The following is a 13,872-nucleotide window of genomic DNA, read 5'->3' on the forward strand; positions in this document are numbered from 1 at the left end:
CTCTCAACTTCGAAGAGCTTCGCACTCTAGTCTGCCACAAAGCATCGATAATTTACTCCAGGCCATTGTTTCCTCTTTCAGAAAATCCAGCAGACCTAAATGTGCTCACTCCAGCTCATTTCTTGACATGTGGACCCAGCTTCGTTGAGCCTGATGTGACACACATTCAATTCAATCGTCTGGATGGCTGGCAACGCGTAACATACCTCCAACAACTGTTTTGGTCTCGCTGGCGTGAAAAATACTTAACGCTGCTTCAGCAGCGCTCCAAATGGCGTACTCCAAACCAGGCCTATGCGTCGAGGACTTAGTCCTCGTAAAGGATGAAAATCTGCCGCCTCTAAGGTAGCCACTGGCGAGAATCACGGAGCTAATCGTGGGAAAGGATGGAGTCGCTGGCGTAGCCATTTTGCGCAGCGCAACAGGAGAAACGAGGAAAGTTGCAAACAAGTTGTGCCTGTCGCCCATCAGGGAATCTGTTAAAAGCCCATGCCTTAGAACGGATGGAAAATGTCTGGCTACACAGCCAAAACAGCTGGAGCAACCTTGCAACTGATAAGAGCAGCATCTTATTTTCAAACACTTGCTCTGCGAAACAATTCGCTCTAACGATCAATTTATTGCCCTTCGTATTACTTATGCGAAGGCCTCGATGCAGCGCATCGAGTTAGTTGAGTTCGTTCGCTTCGTGCATTTGGTACACATTGGCCACTTGCATTACTTAAAATTATTAAAAATCAATTGTCACTTTGCTGTAATCGGCACCAATTCGGGTTCGCTTGCCCTTGTAAACTCTTTGTAAGCTTTAAAACTTAAATTATAGGCACAGACCAATTCGGCTCTGCCTGCCTCTCTGAATATATAATAAACATACAAAAAATTGGATCACAAGAAATAAAATAAGGTTCTTTATTTCAATTTATGAAAGCTATTGAAACAGCTCAATAGCGCAATACTTATAATTATAAAAAGGTTAATATGCAAATAAAATTGTTTAATTTAAAACCATTAATGAAGAAAAAAAGGTTTATTTTCTTTTTTTTCTGTGCGTATTGACAGTAATTTTGGGTTACACGATCGAAATCGCATTCTTTCAGCGCAAGCTTCTGTTTAAATGCATCTGTAGACAATTAAAAAATAATATTAATTTGCACATTTACAGGTTATAAATGTAATGCCTACTTTGTATGGCCAATGTGGTTCGAAGGCCTCTAACACAATTTATTTTCAGCCCCACGTCTGGAGCATTGTCTTGCAACATCATCCGTTATTATCTGGCGCTAGGAGCTCCTAATGAATTTATCGTAAGATTTATAAGTGAAGAGTTAAATTATTTAATTTAAAGTTTCTTTACCAAGTTTTAAAGGGGCTTCTATTCTTTAAGAAATTCTTCAAACGCCCCAAAGTCCCCAAGAGTTACCTTTGACGCACTTAGCAGCGTAAAATTTCGCCTTGTGCGCCTCTCCGGAAACTCGTTCCTTTATAATATTGAAAAATATTCTGAAAGGAAAAAGTTTAGTTATTAATAAACACTTGTTAATTACCTACCTCTCTACAGAAATATAATTTTCACTGCTCATTAAAAAAATGAGAAATAATGAATTTATCAACCGCCAAGAAACACATATTTTACGGGCTGAATAGGAAACAACAACAAAATAACACACCATTCTCTCTACTGTACACGCATTTTAACCTCAAGGATCTCACTGCAACGGTCGTGTGCGAGTATATGACGATACAAATATATATAACTATTTTTCTGCTCACATACGAGCTTATTTATAGGCATTTTACAAGACTGTCACTAAAGGCTCGCGTGTTGTTCCGTTGGGCACTTAAATTCTTGAGTCTAAAACCGCATTTTTTGTGTGCGTGAACTTTTAAAACTGGTATTAATAAATTTGTTGTATTTATTGCTATGTGATATGCATAAAATTCGCATAATAAACAATTTACCGCACAACCAGGCATTAAAGGCAGTTTTATATATTAAGTTTTATAGCACTCCTATTAATTTATATGTATTAACCAAAATGGTATTTTTTGTCAGTTCTACTTTATATTTTTTAATGTAAGACAGTGTTTTAATTCTGGTCTCGAGCACGGCACGCCCGGCATTGACCGCTGACAAAGTCGAACTCGTCTTATGACATTTGGGCAGGCACATCATCAGAGCCAAAATTTCGGCACACGCTTACCTAGACAAGGTTGCGACAGTTGCTGCCCATATGCATAGCTGCATTTTTTGGTCAACGCCCCAGATAAAGGATAAGGGCATTGCCAAGGGCATCCGATCCGTTCTTAAATTTCCCCTCTCGTCGCAGTGGATCGTAAGACTGGCGTTGCCACAATAAATTGGGTGCCACTGTGCTCGACTTCACCCCCGATACCCTGACCATGCAACATAAAGATATCAGCGTGGCCGATAATATCGAACGCAACCAAGACATAGCGGAATATTGACGTTGCCGGTAAAAGCAAATGCAACATCACCACGACATGAACACTCTGTTAAAATTCATCTGCGCGCGCAGTTTCTATATTGGTCCACCCAGTCGGTCAATTAAAAAGGCCCAACTTAGGTAACAACCACGATTCTGAGATGTAAGCACCGGCCCGCCGCCGACAACGTCTTAACGCAGGAGTTCTATTCGGAAACCGAAGTCCTTGACTGGATTCATGGCGTCCCTGCCGTGAAACCCGCAGTCCCACTGTTTGAGCGAGAAGTCACCCGTTCTTCGGTCCTCTACCCGGAAATTTCGGTTCATGGTACTGTAACCGTTCCTAGTCTGAGGACTCCTGACGAACCTTGGTATGGAGGGTGAAAACACCTTCCTATGCGCGCCTTGCCCTTGTGGTTTCGGCGGTACGAGACAAATCCTACCACAAGCTGGAAAATTGACAACATTCGTCATACAACATTCGTCAGTTTGTCAGTTCGACTGACGAACGGCTTTCAAGGAGCGCTATCTTGAAGGTTATTTGGCTTCTGTCGCACTTGTGGGCACTATTGGGGCATGGTGTGTGACAGGTAGGGCGCAGGATCGAATCTATATCATCCTGGGTCACCTGTCTCCGAAGCTCTTATCACTTTGGCCAACTTCCAACGTAAACTCAGAGTGAGACAAAACAAACAGTAAACATGAAACTATAACAAAAGCTACCCTAATATCACATTTTGTCAGAGGTTATTTTGTCATGGCGGCTACCACCAGGCTATGATGGACAGTCGTATATCACTTCGCCAAGTTAACGTTGGTAAAGAGCATGACAGAGCCCAACGCAGCAGAAATTGTTGACTTCCTGTTTCATGAAGTGTACATTCGAGCAAAGTGTTAAGCAAAAGTTCAAACATAAAAATATAAAATTTGTACTTTAAAATTCTTTAAATAATTTGATTTACTTTTTTGATTTCCCTGTGATTCAATTTTTTTTTTTTAGCAATAAGGGAGAGGCTCCAAAACTGCCCATCTACTGCGGACGTGCTAATTTCCCTTTTGTCCGCGTCCCTGGGACAACATGAACAGCTAAATCCGAAAATAAATGACAAAAAAGATGAAATGCCAACAAAAAGAGACAATATTGATTTACTTTAATTTTCCAAATATAATCCTGGTCAAGGATCCAGGACTGTCTGGGACCAGCTCCTTAGCATTATCTCCGCCTTGTATGCCACCTAATGGGCCTGAATCAGCCTCCGTCGCCTACCGACTAAGGTTCTTGATCATTTCATCACTAAAATTTGTAACAAGGATGTTTTAAATGATAAAAGAATTAAAAGAAAAAACTATGGAGTATAAAGAAAGAAATACGTAACGAACATGGCTGCCATGAAGACATGTTGGTTGCTAGCTTTGGTTAAGATATCTCAATATCTTTATATAGAGCTACATGATAAAATAGCCTGGTGTTGTAACTGTAAGGTGCATGGTAGAAGTCGTATATTTAAGATTTGTTAAAATATCTTTAAAACAACAAAGATTTTCGTACAATAACTAGATTTTTAATGTATGTAGTAATAACGTAGATCAACTGTGATTCTAAGAAAAACAATCGGCTCTATTGCTTTTGTGAAGGGCAAACTAAACTGCTATTCATTCAGTTGACCAAATCGATGTTATATTTTCAATTTTAGGTTTTGTTTTGCGAGCATCTCGAATCGAATTACTGCATCAAACCTCTTACCAAACTGAACGAGAGTCGCAGTCATTTAACGTACGATACTATAAAAATGAATTAGTCTGTAGGTACACAGTATATTCTTGCTAAATAGTTACGAATAGATGATAGGGGTAGAAAATTTAAGCTAGGCAGAGAAGTTAGGCTGGCTAGTTAACCCAGAAGAGTCGACATTATGAATAGTTAAAGAAAGAAGATTTATCATCGGAAGTCTACTCAAGTATGAGGTCGTCGCCTACAATGGTCCCGAAGACAACCAACAGGAATTGTTTCCCTACAGATTCAATTCTGTCTTGGTAAATGGAATATTATGACGAGCAGACATATGAAGCACACCCAAAAATATGACTTACAAGAGATATATAAGAAGCGTCTTTGTCGTGTGCGGATCTATAAACTCCCTGGATCACTATCGTAAAATGAGAGTCGGCTTTAAGTTTATGATCAAGAATGACACCAAAATCATTTGCTTTATTACTAGTACTGTCAACACGCTCAAGCGGTAAACTGTCCAGGGTGTAAGAAGCCATTATGGGAAGTATTTAATAGAAAACCATTACTCTGACCAGTTTATATTTGAAAGCTTAGACGCCAAGGCTGGAAGGCATCCACGCGGGCTTGTAATAGAAACATGGTTAAAATTAGAAACAGTAATGAGTATAGCCTACTAATCTGCCGGGGTAGGCCATAAATTATCGCCACCTCCCGGCTACCACAGCAGAGCTATACACCAAGTTAATAACCCAACTTGTAGCCGCAATTTCAATGGCGCACGTGTTAGCACCAGCAAGTGCAAATTCCAAGAATTTCTGTATACATGTACACACACATTCACGCGCGTCTGTTTCGAATTCTATCAACGGCATTGCAACTGCAATTTTTTTCTGTGCTGCTATTTTAATTCGTGTTTTTTTTCTCAATAAGACTCAATAATCGATATGGCTGTTGAGTAGAGGCAGTGGCAAGTGGTGTGGTCTGCTGCGAGTTCGAGCATTACCGGGGAAACTATTGTTTTTATACCATAAGCCCATTAAAAATGGGTATAAGCAAAGACAATATAAACACTAAGATGAGTAACGCCATACAACAAAATGCTACTATGCAGCTTGGTTTTTTGAAAATTGAGAACGAAAACGAAATCTGTAGCATTGCAATCTCACAGCCGAGAGAACGAAAAAGCTAAAAATAGAATTTGCTCTCAGCTTCGGCTCTATGAGGGCCGTGCAAGTAATTATGTTTTTATGCGTATACATGCATAACAGCATATTTGAATGTGTTGTTTTCCACTGCTCTGGCAAAGTCTCTGGCTGGCAAGAAACAATTTTCTTAGTTTTTTAGCGCAGATCACGACCTATCCAAAATTTCTGTTGATATATGAATGCATTTTGTGTACTGAGGTTGGCTCCGTACAAAATATGTATTTTTAAGTCGATGCAAATATCACAAATCTGCGCTAGAAAACTAACAAAATTAATTTCTTGCCAGCTAAAGCCAGAGCAGTGAATAACAAAACATACATACATACTTTAAAGTTCTTATGCATGTATATTTCACGCATACAACCAAAGGTGCTTGCACGCCATTGGCTGAGACAAGAACTTTTCTCGAGCACTTTTCAAAAACAAAAGTGAAAGCAATCTATGTCTGCTATTTTCTTATCGTGGTTATTGCACAAGATGCGCCTTATGTACAAATTAATCGTTAATATCTAGGGTAATGTATCATTTAAATAAAGCATGCATTTCATGGATGAAGCACAAGCACTTTGCGTCGATCATAACTTCTAAACTTTTACTTCGAAAACGAAGCGACGCTAAGCAGCATCGACCAGCTTTGCTAAAGGCAGGCTGGCGACTAACTTCGTTGCTCGTGTCAGCATCAGCAAGCCGCGACTTCGGCATTCGTTCGTCTGGTCTTTGGAGAACGAACAACCAGTCGGCAGTCATGCCGTACGAAGCCTCAAAGGCCAGATGAAAGGCCAGGCTAGAAATTTTGCGTCGTATTCAAATGTATGGGCGTTACTCATCTTAGTGTTTATATTGTCTTTGGTATATATGTATATTGTATTTGTGCAAAATCCAAATGTATGTAACAGGCAGAAGGAAGAAGGAAGCATCTCCGACCCCATAAAGTATATATATTCTTAATCAGCATCAATAGCCGAGTCGATCTAACCATGTCCGTCTGTCTGTCTGTCCGTCCGCCCGTCCGTCCGTCCGTCCGTATGTATGAACGCAAGGATCTCAGAACCTATAAGAGCTAGAGACTTGAAAGATGTAGATGCTCCTAGTTCCCGCGCAGATCGAGTTTGTTTCCGATAATCGATAACTTACTCCGTATCCGAGCAATCGATAAAAATCGATATCGATATTCTGTTTTTTGGCAATTTTGGTAAATAAAAGGAGCTAGAGTCACCAAACTTGACATATAGCTCCTAAAATAGAATACATATATGCATTTGATGTTGGAAGAAGAGGGTTCAGGGTATCCCCTAGTCGGGAGCTAACGACTAGAACCTCTTACTTGTTTTTTTTTTTTGGCTGGTGTGCTGTTGAGTAAAGACGGCGGTAAGCAGTGCAGTTAGTTGCGCGTTCGAACCCTGCCAAAGAAACTTTTCTTTATCATCTTTATTACTACAAGCGAGCGCGTAGCGCGTGCTGCTTTGGTGTTGGAATAAGAGGGTTCAGGGTATCCCGACTAACCCGACTAGAACGTCTTACTTGTTTTTTAATGATTTGAAAATACAAAAATTAGAAACTCTCCTGTTGGGATATTTAAAGTGTGATTAAGATGCATATAGAAATACACAGTGGTTTGAATGAAAGTTAAGTAGAAACTGAAGCAAGAATAAAAAAAACGATCAAGTACTCAATTACAGAATTTGGAGTATCACATGCAGTATGCCAATAAAGTGTTTTTACTAGCGAAAAAAAAACTCATTTTTTTGTTAATAACTAGCTAAATAAAACTGTTAAGAAATAGGAATATGTTTTGTGTGGCTGCCTGTAGCGTCACTTACAGCCTGCATTCGCCGTTTCATTAACACAATAAGTTTTTGTATGTATGTTTCTGGTATCTTCTGCCATTCTTCCATTACAGCAGATTTAAAACAGTTTTTGATTTTGGACTTTGCTTTGCGACTTTCTTTTTTCAAATATGACCAAACATTTTCTATTGGATTCATATTCGCACTTTATGGTGGAGTCTCCAATACGTTTCAAGAGTTGTAAAACAGCCACACCCTTACCATATGAGCTTTATGCTTCGAGTCTTTTTCCTGTTAAAATTTAAACATTGGCTTATTACCCTCATATAATCCAAATTTACATTCACTGCTGACGAAAAGTCTGTAAAATGCTAAGATATTGTCTAGCATCCATAGTATTTTCAATGAAGCTCAAATCTGCTACACCCTTGCTCGAAATACATTCCCACACCATCGCAGGCAGTTTTCCGAATTTTACATCAACACTCCTTTCTTCCTTGAAATCCCGAGGTTATTTGATTTTTCTCTATTTTTCTAAGAATTTTTCGCTTATCTGGGTCAGAAATTTTGCAGGGACGACAACTTACTGGTTTTGTCTATAGCGGCAAAACAATTTTGCGTAGCCATAAAAACACTTAATTGACAACATAGCATTTAAATGTTTTTAGTTTTTTAATTCTAAAATATGTTTGGATAATGTTCTCAGGGTTCTATTTAATTTTAATTCAATGTTATTCAGTGAGAACGGTATGCACTGCGCACAAACATATATCTTCGCATCGTACTTAAAGCAATAAGTTCTAGCGATTAATACTCTGCATGCATTTTGAAGATTATTATATTTCAAAATATAAAAAACTTGCAGCAAGACAGTCAGATGCTGAAATGTGTATTATATGCTGAGTTGTTGTAGTCTTACCGACGAACAAAAAACCTTTAAATATTTTAAGGTGAGTATCGATCATCGCTTGTTTAGTTTACATGAAGGAAGTTTTCAATCCTTCTAAAAAAATATATTTGACAGTATATATAAATTTTAAAACAGGTACAACATATATGCTGACTGTTACTTAACTGGTTGTTATTATAGTCCTAGTAAGTTTGGTTGTTAATAGAGTGCTAGTGCATGTTTATTTTCAGTGTTTCAATATCGGTGCTCATTAATTTATCGATTGAATTTTTCATAAACATATCTAATAAGGAACCGTGGTATTCTAAAAACTGTGGCAACCTTAAAAAAAAGCCCGGCATTTTTTCTAAAACTAGCCGGGAGTAAAATGGAAGACTTCGAAAAAATTGAAAAGATTGGAGAAGGTACTTATGGCGTAGTTTATAAGGGCCGCAACCGTTTAACTGGCCAAATTGTTGCCATGAAAAAAATTCGATTGGAGTCTGATGACGAGGGTGTGCCATCTACTGCGATAAGGTACGTAAATAAATGTTTACAGATCGACCGAATCATATTCAACTAAATACAAGGACCTAAACTTTTTCTTATAGAGAAATTTCATTATTGAAAGAATTAAAGCATCCAAATATCGTGTGCTTAGAAGATGTATTAATGGAAGAAAATCGTATATACCTAATATTTGAATTTTTATCTATGGACCTTAAAAAATATATGGATTCCTTACCACCGGAAAAGCATCTTGATAGCCAACTAGTCAAGAGCTACTTGTATCAAATAACAAATGCTATTTTATTTTGTCATCGACGCCGGGTCCTTCACCGTGATTTAAAACCCCAAAATCTTCTCATTGATAAAAATGGTATTATTAAAGTTGCAGATTTTGGACTCGGCAGGTCGTTTGGTATACCAGTACGCATTTATACTCATGAAATAGTTACTCTGTGGTATAGGGCTCCAGAAGTATTATTGGGCTCTCCAAGATACTCTTGCCCAGTTGACATCTGGTCCATTGGGTGCATTTTTGCAGAAATGGCTACACGGAAACCATTATTTCAAGGTGATTCGGAGATTGATCAATTATTCCGAATGTTCAGGTAAGGGAAATTTTTTTAAAATATCTAATATATATTAGCGATGTGTGTACAAATTCCTGAAATAATCTGGTTTTAGTTGATTGAAACGAAGCCATACTTTTCCTTTGTATAAATATGTATTGAAGATGTAGTTTCGCTTTTATGCTTATACTTTAAATTCTTTAACTTAGCCACTGACAAATAGAAAACCTAGTTGTCTATCCGCAATTGTGCTACGGCTGTGCTAAACCTGTGATTTGAAGTCACAAGCTCGTGTCTTTTTTCCAGAGCTCAGTCTTAACTTGAAAGCGCACCGGCGGATTTTTTAAATTTTTCGTTGATCAGTGCAATCAGTTCTTTTACACGTACAATCTTGAACTCCGTGTCATGTTATATTTTACATGATTTAAAAAATAAGTTTTAAGTCCATCGGATTAAGAACCAAAAACTAAAATCTACATTTTTCCCCATATTAGTCTTGTTCATTAAATCTTTAACCCGTGAGATTTAAGAACGGTGGACTTCACTAAAAACGTACGAAATAAATGTTTACGAAGATCATTGAAAATGAGTTTGAAGCCGATCGGATTTTAAACAAAATAGTTTCATACAGCTGTTTTTTGCGCTGTACCAAAACCCCGTGTTAAACAAAAACACAAAAATTCCGAATACATTTGCCTAACAGACCGTGAGCAGATATGCAAGAGTATTGAAGCTAGAAAACGGTGCTATTGATATAAATATCTTGGAGAACAGAATATGTAGCTATACAAGAACCTATATTTCGAATGTGCTGTTACATATATGTAGGGGGTATAGTGAAACTTTAAAACGGCGAGTTAGGTTCCTATGACCGCTATATAGTTTTAGGTAGTTGTTTAATAAAGCCGGTTCCGATGTAAGTACTGCCTGCAACTGAGAGGCGGACCTATGCAAACTCAGACACTAGTTCGGATAGAAACAGACAAGCGGACTGTCGTGGATTTCAACTCGGCACTTTATGCTTAAATAGAATATATACATAGCATGCTTAAATAGAATATATATATAGCAAAGACAATATAAACACTAAGATGAGTAACGTCACACAACTATTTGCATCGACTTAGAAATACATATTTTCTACGGAGCCAACCTCAGTAAACAAAATGCATGCATATATCAACACAAATTTGGGATAGGTCATGATCTGCGCTAGAAAACTAACAAAATTAATTTCTTGCCAGCTAAAGCCAGAGCAGTGAATAACAACACATACATACATACTTTAAAGTTCTTATGCATGTATAATTCACGTATACAACCAAAGGTGCTTTCACGCCATTGGCTGAGACAAGAACTTTTCTCGAGCATACATTGTTCAAAAACAATAGTGAAATCAATCTGTGTGCTATTTTCTAATCGTAGTTATTGCACAAGATGCGCCTTGTGTAATAATTATTTAGTTCTTAAATTTTCCAGTAAAATTAATCGTTAATATCTAGGGTAATATATCATTTAAATAAAGCATGCATTTCATAGATAAAGCACAAGCACTTTGCGTCGATCGTAAGTTCTAAACTTTTTCGCTCAACGTACTTCGAATACGAAGCGACGCTAAGCAGCATCGACCAGCTTTGCTGAAGGCAGGCTGGCGACTAACTTCGTTGCTCGTGTCAGCATCAGCAAGCCGCGACTTCGGCATTCGTTCGTCTGGTCTTTGGAGAACGAACAACCAGTCGGCAGGCATGCCGCATGAAGCCTCAAAGGCCAGATGAAAGGCCAGGCTAGAAATTTTGCGTCGCATTCAAATATATGGGCGTTACTCATCTTAGTTTATATTGTCTTTGGTTGGAGGTTATAATACCCTCCACAACAGCATACAACATTTTCGTTCGATGTTCATAGGATTTTCTAAGGAACCTAGTGATACTAGGTACCAGATATCCTTATAAATAATAGTTTCTTACAATAACTTGGCATTGATATAAAAGTATTAATAATTTTTCGAAATTATATACTAAACACGCAGGTAAAATTTGACATAAAACTCTACACGCAGATCCCGCCCGTGAAGAATTAAAATCTACCCTTATAGATCTCCACTTCTAGTTCAAAATAGATTTAAGGTCCATCGAATAAGGAACCAAATGTTGAAATAAACGGCTAACATCCTCTTGAGATGATAATCTTTCTCTAATAAAGTCTATGACCTCAAAATAAATCTATAATCAATCCAATGGTAAATAAAAAAGTTTAAAATGCCCCCCAATTGTCTACAGTTTTAAGGGGTTCTTCCAAAATCGCTGAAACACTTATTGATTAAGTTTTTTTGTAAAGCCTTGAAAATAAGTTTGAAGCCAATCGGGCACATCTTAAAACATCGTCTTTGCAACAATTGACTTGTATTTTCCATTGCAGAACGCATTCTATAAAAAGTGAGAAACAATTTAATTTTTTTAAGGAACTGCAAATGATTTTTTACTAAAAACTTTTCCCAGGTATATCTCTATATAGAAAATTGGTTGATTGATTGGTGATCAACGCCCAGCCCATACCGTAAGAGCTAGGAAGCTGAAATTTTCTCTGTCGTTAAGACGGGTTTTTTTTTCCGTAAATTCCACCCGCAAGTATGGAAAAATTGCGAAAAACTTCTGTATGAAACTTTTGTTTGCCCGATCGCCCTCAAACTCAATTTCAAAGTTATTTGTTCAAATTCATTTGAGGGGTGTTTCACAATTTTAAAAAAATGTATTCCTCCTTGGTAGAAATGGGGGTCAAAGATTTGGTGGGTGACGTTTCGCGCTTTAATTCGTTTCCAAGGATCCATAAGAAAAATCATTTGAGACCTGTTATACATTTTTTGTAGAATCAAAGCATCCTTGGTAAAAAGTGCAATTCAAAGATTTTTTGGTGATGTTTTAATTTTTACCGATTTGCTTTAAAATTATTTTTAAAGCTACATAAAAACTTAATGAATACGTGTTTTAACGATTTGGGAAATTTCACCCGCAACAGTGGTAAATGCGCGGAAAACGTTTGTATGAAATTTGTTTATTTACCGTCCGATCAGTTTTAAAATCATTTTCAAAGTTTTTTTTGACAACATTTATAAGTTTCTAAGGTGAATAATATTATGCACCATCATAATGGTCACATTTTAAAAAACATTTTAATTTTATTTTTAGAATACTCAAAACACCCACAGAAGACATTTGGCCGGGCGTAACTTCGCTTCCCGATTACAAAAATACATTTCCTTGTTGGTCGACAAATCAGTTAACCAACCAGCTGAAAAATCTTGATGCAAACGGTGTCGACCTTATTCAAAGGATGCTTATTTATGACCCAGTACATCGAATTTCAGCCAAGGATATATTGGAGCATCCGTATTTTAATGGCTTTAAAATTGATTTGGCTATTTCAGAGTAAGATTTTAAGAATGTTACATTTTATACGAAAATCTAAAATGAACTTTTACCCACTAGTTAAGAGCTATCATTTGAATAAAACATCATCTTTAATTTCCGCGAAATGAAAAAAGTTTTTAGGAAAATTTGTGCTGCAAGTGGGATTATTGGTAATTTTCAGTGTTTGAATTGCATTTGTCAAAACAATAAACGTAACATTTTTTGTTTCCGCTCTTCATCACTGTTGCTGCCGCAGATAATCGGAGATAAATCATAAGTGGAAGAAGATTGACGACTTTGCCGGCACAGATCAAATTATTGTTAAGTTTCTGCATTTCATGCAATCGATAAAACCGATATAAAAATAGCGCATATCGGATTTTGAGCAACCAAATTTGGCTTTTCGCATGGCATATACAATTCAAGCATGTTTAATTTTTTGAACCCCGTAAAATCAAAAAAAAAAAGAATCCAACTTGAACTACAGACGCATTTGTGAATTTACATGTACATATATGTTAAAATATTTCATTAAGATCTGTTTAGGTACTCACCCTGTAGTTCGGACCCACCTGTGTACCGTTAACGAGTTTCATGTCTCTTTTTGGTCGATACTGGTCCCAAACCGTGGGCACACCAATTCGTTAGACTAACGAATTTAACATGGGGATGTCATTGCCGCGAACCGAGCGGTACGGCGCTGCATGTCGTTGACCTAGCGATTTACCTGGTGCAAGAGGCTTGACGGTTTTGTTAGTCCACTTAACTCAGCGATTGTGGTAGAGCAAAGATTATAGCGATTTATCCGATCCAAAATGGATTGCTCTTTTGCCAGCACTTTTTACTTAGCGTTAATGCTGGTGCAAAGGCGCTAGCGATAAAGCTGGTGCAAAGGGGTTTGCTCTTTAGCTAGTGTATAGAATACTATAACTTATATACAACAAATTATCATTTTTTTTTTTAAATTGCCTACTAGGCATTAAATTACAAATTAACAACCTTATAATTAAGAAGCTGCATTGCTTTTCAAAGCTGGTCTTCTGGATATCGATATGGCAGCAACTCCCTTTGATATGGACTGTGATATGAAAACTTATGTTTTATTTCAAATGCTTTCGTTTTTTTTTTTTTCAATAATAAATACCAATATACACTAAATAAGAAAAAAGAAACACTAAAATATAAAAATAAATATATTTTTGCAAATAATAGAAAATATGTTATTGCAAATAATAATAAATATATTATTGCAAATAATAATAAATATATATTATTGCAAACAATAATGAATATATTATTGCAAATACTAATAAATATATTATTTGAAATAGT

At 37.0% G+C, this 13,872-nt stretch overlaps 1 protein-coding gene across 1 annotated transcript; it reads left to right on the forward strand.

The window, feature by feature from the left end:
* The first annotated feature begins 8,410 nt into the window (after window positions 1–8,410).
* On the forward strand, window positions 8,411–12,975 carry LOC115763933 (cyclin-dependent kinase 1). The gene is made up of 5 exons (XM_030706728.1): window positions 8,411–8,594; window positions 8,669–9,172; window positions 12,319–12,558; window positions 12,619–12,710; window positions 12,797–12,975. The coding sequence occupies exons 1-4, from the start codon at window positions 8,446–8,448 to the stop codon at window positions 12,620–12,622; spliced, it is 897 nt and encodes a 298-aa protein (XP_030562588.1). The 5' UTR covers window positions 8,411–8,445; the 3' UTR covers window positions 12,623–12,710; window positions 12,797–12,975.
* Window positions 12,976–13,872: the final 897 nt, after the last annotated feature.

The sequence above is a fragment of the Drosophila novamexicana genome, unplaced genomic scaffold (assembly GCF_003285875.2).
Source record: "Drosophila novamexicana strain 15010-1031.04,08,12 unplaced genomic scaffold, DnovRS2.1 tig00000796-arrow-arrow-pilon, whole genome shotgun sequence".
In the NCBI taxonomy this organism is placed as follows: Eukaryota; Metazoa; Arthropoda; class Insecta; order Diptera; family Drosophilidae; genus Drosophila; species Drosophila novamexicana.